We start from the raw sequence: 7,750 nt of genomic DNA, 5'->3' as shown, positions 1-7,750 counted from the left end.
TAAATACAATAGTCTCAAATACAACATCATGTGTATATTTCTATGTTATGAAAGAATGAAAGATTTTCTACTGTTTGTAAAGAGGTCCCACAATTCATCTCAACACCGTTTCCAATCCTGGCTTCACAGTTGTTGTTTTTTAGTTATTAATGCAAAAACACAATTACAATAAGGCACTGCAAAATCACATTAAATCCCTAAAGAACAGAGCACAACTCTGTAGAAATGAAACAAAAATTACAAAAAGAAAGAAAGAAAGAAAAATTATACAACTGGGTCTTCTAATAGTTTAAGTTTCTTCCATGTAGTCTTTTCACTTTTTGATTTTACCCTTCTTAATGATTTACGATTATTTAAGGATTATGGGTGCTGTTCTAATCAATGCAGAAATGTACATAAACATGTTATGTTTTTAATATGAAACCACACAGAAAGACTGGTTAGCCAAAGAAATGGTTTTATTCATACTCTTAACTTTGACAGTATTTTGTCTTCCCAATAACTTGTTTATTGCAACCATATTCATAAAATATGCACAATACTGGACATAATCTGCTGTATATAACAAAACAAAACAAGACATTAATCTTGAGTTAATAGTCTATGGATGCAAATGAAAAGTAAATGATTAACTGATGGATATATAATATGAAGAAAAATTAAAGTAAAAGAAGAAACATTTCCTTAAACAAAACATGAAAGCCATCATACGGTCTCATATATTCAGTCTCTACATCATAAAGGTTTTCAAATTATTTTCTATTAGAAGATGCAACAGAATAACCATACATACTATTATAGTGATGCAACTTGCATTTAGTCAAGTCACCTTTATTTATATAGCGCTTTTAACAATATAGATTGTTTCAAAGTAGCTTTAACTTCAATAACCACTCCTGGTACCATATAATGTTCAGTCCATTTTTCAATGATGACACATTGTTGTGATGAACCGCTAGCTTGTGCTAGTCATTTATTTTATTCCTCTTAAAACATCCTGTCACCATGATAACATAAAAGTCCCAGTTCCTCTCTTTAAGTTGACACAGTAAATTATCCTCCAGCGCCACCTTATGTCTACATGGATATATTACATGTTACCGAATATCATTACAATAGTGATAATAGGAAATTGAAGTAAAAGAGATGGTTTTGGCTTTACAGCAGCTCTAGAATAAAGTTATTGTCCAGATAAAGTACATTTTGATTGATTCACTTCTGTTACAAAGATCATTAGTAATTAATTTAACTAACACGGCCGCTTAGTTGACTCACACTATCAATCAATAGTGTTCAACAGTATCTATAAAAAGGTCTTGGGCTGCCGTCCTCTTTATAGATCAGGTCAATAACACAGTTTATAAGTTTCTTGTCAATTTCGTCCAGATCCTGTACATCAGGTTTAGCATATGGCTTGTCTAGATTCTTCCAATCATGCCAATTCATTCTCCTTGCTCTTGAAATCACCACCAAAATTGCCCTTTTAGAAACATCACGGAACATCCCAGTGGGAGGAACAAGTGTGTCGTAGCGGAAACTATAATCATTCCATTTATCTCTGTTCATATATAATTCAGAATGATTCAAAATCATCGCTTTCGGATCGCTTTCAAGAAACAACTTGTATGCCGTCTCCCACCACTCCTCATCCACGTTCTCATTTAAGCTTTGCCAATCTGACATCTGTTGAAAAACAGGAAATAAACACAAGTGTGCTAGTAAACAGTTTGCATCCCCATGTTTTAAGAACATTTAACCCTTCCGTGAGTGCCGAACTTTACTATTGTGATTTGTGAAAGGTTTCACAGGACAGTTTTAGGCAGTGCACAGTTCTGCTGTGTGAAAGGCGAGTGGCTCACGTGTGTGTGGTGTCTCTCAGTGGATCTGTGTGTTGTTTTGGTGAGCTCTGATCTGATGGTCCCTGAGGTGTTCTGCGCGCGAGTAGCGCTTCTCACACTGCGTGCACCTGTGGGGTTTCTCTCCGGTGTGTATCCGCATGTGTCTGATCAGCTGACCGCTTCTCCTGAAGCTCCTCTCGCACTGAGAGCAGTGGTGACATCTTTCTGCCGTGTGTGTGCGTGTGTGGCTCTGCAGCTCCTCTGCGCTCTTGAAGCTCTTCTCACACTGAGCGCAGTGATGTGGCTTTTCTCCCGTGTGGATCCTCAAGTGGATCTCAAGTCTTCCTGGTCGTACGAAGCCCTTGCCGCATTGAGAGCAGTGATGCGGTCTGTCGTCGGTGTGTTTGCGCGCGTGTTCGGACAGATTCTCCTGCGATCTGAAGCACATGTCGCAGTGCTGGCACTGGTAGGGCTTGTCTCCGGTGTGAATGCGCATGTGTCGCGTGAACCGTGTTTTCACGCTGAAGGTCATCCCACACTTTGAGCAATAATGAGGCTTGCGTGCTGATTTCTTTTTCAGTGTCTTCCTCCTTTTCTTCTCTTTCTGTTCTTCTTGCTCTTCTTTATGAACCATGGTGAGCAATTCTACAAGAAATTTGTTTTATTGCAGATTCATTTTTAAGAAAATGCATATATTATTATTATTATAGTTACAACAGATGTATAATCTGACCAAAATTGTACAGTGAAACTTTTCACAAATCAGAATAGTTAAGGACACATGAGAGGATTAACTGACAAAAAACTACTGTGAAACCTTTCACAAATCACAATAGTAGAATTAGGCTAAGGACTTGAGCAAGGGTTGAGAATAGGGAAGTTAAGGAAACAGGAAACAGTTAACTGACAAAACTGTGCTGTGAAACCTTTCACAAATCAGAATAGTGAATTTAAAGGGTAACTAAACCCTAAAACAACTTTCTTTTTAAGTGAATGATCTGTAAGACTGGGGCTTTATTAGTGCTGTTCATTGATTCGACATTTGGGTAAAAAAAAGTGTTTTAATTCTACAATATGGTGTAAAACGTCTGAGTGCTGCCCTCCTCAGGATGAACGGTGAATTTTCCTATTGGAAGTTTATATTTATATTCATTTATATAGTTATTTAGATTATTTCGTGTAGCCTAGGTTGTTAATTAGCATAGTTGTTAGTGTAGTATTGTTAGAAGCATAGTTAGTTAGTAGCATAGGACACGGGAAAGGGTTAGCTAACAAAAACTGTACTGTGAAAGATTTCCCAAATCAGAATAGTGAAGTTACGGAATCAGGAAAGGGTAAACGGACTGTTAATATAATGTTTGCATCTCCAATCACGCATTTCCGGTTTAATCTGTTTACTTACGGAAGCCCTTAAGGCATGAATGAGTTATTTCCTATAAGAGAAGGAAATCCTATAATATCCAAAATAATGCATGGGATATTATTTGCAAGTCTATGACAGAGCACTGGATTTATATCCAAAAGAAATCTTAATTTCCAACCGCAAGTCTGAGGAGGTATTTTAATGCTTTAATCAAATCATCGTGAATGCATCATGATAACGGAATGCAACTGAAACTAGTTATGCTTCAATAATAAATTATCAAGCAGATTAATAAAAACTTACTGTTTAGCGATGTCCTGTGTATATACTGAGCGGCTGCACTGGATGTACACTTTCAGACAGTTGATATTGGTCTGAAAAGGACAGAAACTCGACGACACACCGTGAAGAGTTTGTGTTGACGTTCGTGCAAAACGCGAACCAGCCAGCTCGGCCAACCCGGAAGTGTGTTTGAGGAATACAGCTCAAAGACCGCCTACTTATGCACTAAAAGTATGTACTGATTTTAAGTAAAAGGACACGTGTCCTGTACATCTTCTTGTCACAATTAAAATCCTCCACATTCAATTTAATTTAATATCCCAAAGTTTCGGAGAGAAATGTTGTAGCAGTCGTGGATCATTCATGCAGAAACTCTCTGTTAGATAAAATTGGATGTCTGAAAACACACACACACACACGCACATAGAGAGACAAACAACTCCATTCGTGATTATTGCTCCTTCCTTATGGATAATAACTAGCACATTTCTCATGAGCGTGTGACTAAACAGGGTGTACAATAAATGATTAGATAGACAGAAAAGGAGATGCAAACATATTTATCCTGTTAGAATTAGAATCATGTGCCTTATTTCAGTCCAGCCATTAGCAGTTTGAATGAACAAAGACTACAAACTACAAAGTTTGAATACAAAGACTTTAGACCAAAATAGCTCAGCTTTATTAATCCTTTATCAGAAGATATAGCAAGAATATGAGGGGAGTTCCCCCGGATTAACCAATAAGAATATACATTACATCAGATAGAACAATACATTGTATAACAAGTCCATATATGGTCAGTTTCCTGGCTTAGATCACCACATATACATTTTTATACTGCTTTAGAATAGTGAATAGAAAACACTTCCTCCACTCGAACACTTCGGTCCACATAATGAAGAACAGATGTTGCCAGTACAGTCCTACAGAACAAAGAGAGACCTCTTGTATTATATATACTTGCAGGCTAAGACGGTCAAATTAGAAATTCTAACAATAACAATACTTATCCAAGATGAACCTATAGAAGACCCAAGTATTACAGAGTTTTATAGTATGTATATTATAAATGTTTTGTTCGTACACTTTTTGTTTATTGCAGCCATATCCATCAACATCATGGTTAAAAGGGTCAATTACAAAAACAAAACAACTCAAATAAGAGATGCAAATGTGTTTGGTCACTGTCCCTTAAATTGAGTTTTGTAATTTGGGATATACACATGGCTGTGGTCCAAGCAGGTGTTGAAGGAATTGTCCTGGTACATCCCGCACAACCCGAGGTGCTGTGAGAAGGTCTGGGATATGGGGTGATAGGAACAGGGCGTGGATTCAAACGTCACTGATCGAGCCCCGTAGTCGCTGGATGTAGTTTTAAACATCAGGTTCTGAGATCTGGCCATTGCTGGATCTTCAGCTGATGAGTGAGATCCTGGTTTGACCATGCAGGAGAAGACTGGATTTCCAGGATTAGCACATGGAAACTGATGCTCGGGATTTGACATGACTGACTGCAGGAAAGCAGAGGAAAGTGAATCATTAGTAAGATAGCCAGTTAATCCTTTTAGCTTAACTCAATTTATTTTCCTTAGTTTTGCTGTTATTAAAATATGATTTTAAGAAGATATTAAATGCAATTATCAGTGGTAATATTAACCAGAATTTATAAATACAGATCATTTAACGTTAACCCTCTAAACTTCCAGGAAATGGTCTCTCCATTTTTTATTTTATTTTGTTGTAATGTATTTTAAAATAAATTGTACTGTTTATTATTTGAACATGCCCATGTATCTAGCTTTTTTTAATTTAATATTTATAATATTTTATGCATTATTCTTTCTAGCGCAATTCCAATATTACACTACAATGAAAAAGATCAATTTAATAAAAAAGAAAAAAAGAAAGTATTTTGAAGTGTAAATATAAGCTTACCAGTTTTACACACAGCGAGAGTGGACGTAGTTTCACTCATGTGTTGTAGTTTCGTCTCTATGGCAATGACCGGTCACGTGAGCGGCGCGGGAGCATAAATAAAAAGTTGTAAACATTTCATTCTTCAATCAACTTGATTTGCTCGGAATGCTGGAATCGGCTGCAGATAAACAGATTAAACTAATCAGCAACAACGCAAAGAGAGACACTTAAAAAATCACTCACAGGATTCGTTTAGCCCAGACTGTAAAAATAAAATAAAAAAAGTTTTAGCCCTGTGCCGAGAGGGGTTCATGGGAAATGTAGTTTTTAGAGTTCAAGAATGATAAGACACTTCTGAGGGGATAGTTCCGAGTAAAACTACAACTCCCATACATCTTCCTCTCGGATATGTCTTTTTGTACTTTAGTTAAAAAATAAATGCAGCGAAGTTGAATGCTTTATTTTTATTCAACCAGAGTGAAAGTAAAAGTACCACAATTTCTTTATACCAAAAAAAAAGTAAACAAAATGGTTTTTTTCCCCACTTTGAAATAATGTTCCAGAAGCCTAGTTCTTGAAGATTAACTAGGTAACACTTGAGTAATTAGTGATTTTATGACCACATTTAGAGTAAAATAACGTTAATGTTGTGATTGATAATGAGTAATTCTTTATAATTCGTCATTATTATGTTCTTAATCTCATTCAGTAATTAGCCTATTGATTACCTAATAAAGAACTATCACAGTCCTAAATGTGATATTTCTTACAGATTAGTCAATCTTGTTTCCATTTTAGTTAATAGTTTTATTTAAAGTGTTAATGTAATACTGCTCGTCGTTTCCCTGCATTACTTCCAGTTATTAATTTGACAGACCATTATTCTGAAGTGTAATCACTGTTTTTGTGTCTGCTAAAAGAAATGTGCGTTTTCCTCTAGGAGGTAAATATGTGTCATGGCCTATGCCCTATGGGATGAATATATATAGTATCAAAATGATTAACACGTGCAAGCACTATAATCCATGAACTTGATAAATATTGCAGATGTTTTACTATCTACAACCAAATGCCTTTCAACTTGCGTGTGCCAAATTTCAAAACTGAATGAATGTGTAGCAATTTGTACAAATAGAGACATTTTTGTGAATACAAATGTTTTCTTTTGTATTAGTGTCATAATTTGCGCATGCAACAAAGAAGATGTGTGTTTGTGGATCAGGACACGCGTGCATTCACTGACGTCTTTTCTGAGTCAATCTCATTTGATTCATTTGGACTTTGAGGCTTTCCTTTCGCGGTTTTTAAGCATTTCACAAACCATACAAACAAATTAATAGGCCTGGTGCTAATTATTAATGTGTGCACAACTAGCCATTTATTTGACAAATTCACAAATGTGTGTCACTACATTTAAACTAATACAATACAGCGTGTTGTATTGTACAAACCTCACCTCACAAAATTATAAAAAAATACATTTAAAAATGATACTTTACACAATTATTGTCATTATTATCTCACCCCGTCATTTGAAACCCATTTAACTTAAAAACAACAACAAGAGAAATAAGAAAAACATGATATGAACTTGAAACGATGAGGGTGAATTAATTGTGACAGAATTGTCATTTATTGGTGATTCCTCTAATAACTTGTGCTGGTTGTCCTCCTCTAGTGGACGGATGATGAATCGCACGTCCTTCAAATTTGTAGAACACTTTTAAATGTGTTACTGTGTTATCTCGAGTCTTGTAGATGTGTCAGACAAACAGAATAAGTATTTAGATATTATCGTATTCATATTTAGATTAGTGGTTGATTTATGTTGTATATTTGTTTAGACATTCACCAGCTGTTGGTTTTATTATTATTATTATTATTATTATTTCTGGACTGGTTAGTGTAGATTTACTGCCACTTAATTTAATCATGGGATTTGATTTGGAATGTTGTTTAGATCAGATATCCACATCTATACTGTAAATTATGGTTAAAGTTCATACTTTATTTCTCAAAAAGGGGTTGCAAAGTGCTAGTAGATCCTGCTAATCTCATCTCTTCAGTCCCTCAATTTCACAAAAGTAAAACAAAAGAATTCTAAGTGAATTTGTTTTTAATATTCTGTGAACATTTTGGTTTAGTTTACAGAATAATTTCCAAAGTGCTTTATTTTACTGTAGTGCCTGTAACACAGTCTCATTGCCAAACACTGTCTTTTGTGCCAAATACTGAAACTCATTTGAGAAAATAAATATATTAAATATATTTATTTTCTCAAATAGAGTTTCAGTATTTGGCACAAAAGACAGTGTTTAGCAATGAGACAGTGTTACAGGCACTACAT

General features: G+C 35.4%; 1 protein-coding gene across 2 annotated transcripts; it reads right to left on the bottom strand.

Annotated features, from left to right (window-relative positions):
- Positions 1–440: 440 nt before the first annotated feature.
- LOC311089874 (uncharacterized protein) lies at positions 441–3,668 on the bottom strand. 2 transcript variants are annotated; one of them, XM_084124904.1, is made up of 3 exons: positions 3,505–3,662; positions 1,860–2,483; positions 441–1,683 (listed from the first exon to the last, which is right to left on the bottom strand). In XM_084124904.1, exon 2 carries the CDS (start codon positions 2,470–2,472, stop codon positions 1,876–1,878), a length of 597 nt encoding a protein of 198 aa, XP_083981030.1. In that variant the 5' UTR covers positions 2,473–2,483; positions 3,505–3,662; the 3' UTR covers positions 441–1,683; positions 1,860–1,875. The 2 variants fall into 2 exon arrangements, with proteins under 2 accessions (XP_083981030.1, XP_083981029.1); XM_084124903.1 differs by having other exon boundaries at positions 441–2,483; positions 3,505–3,668.
- Between the last annotated feature and the right edge of the window lie 4,082 nt (positions 3,669–7,750).

The sequence above is a fragment of the Abramis brama genome (genome assembly GCF_963993115.1).
Source record: "Abramis brama genome assembly, chromosome: 9".
Classification (NCBI taxonomy): domain Eukaryota; kingdom Metazoa; phylum Chordata; class Actinopteri; order Cypriniformes; family Leuciscidae; genus Abramis; species Abramis brama.
The sequence above is the reverse complement of the archived record's forward strand: the minus strand, read 5'-3'. Positions and strand labels throughout refer to the sequence as shown.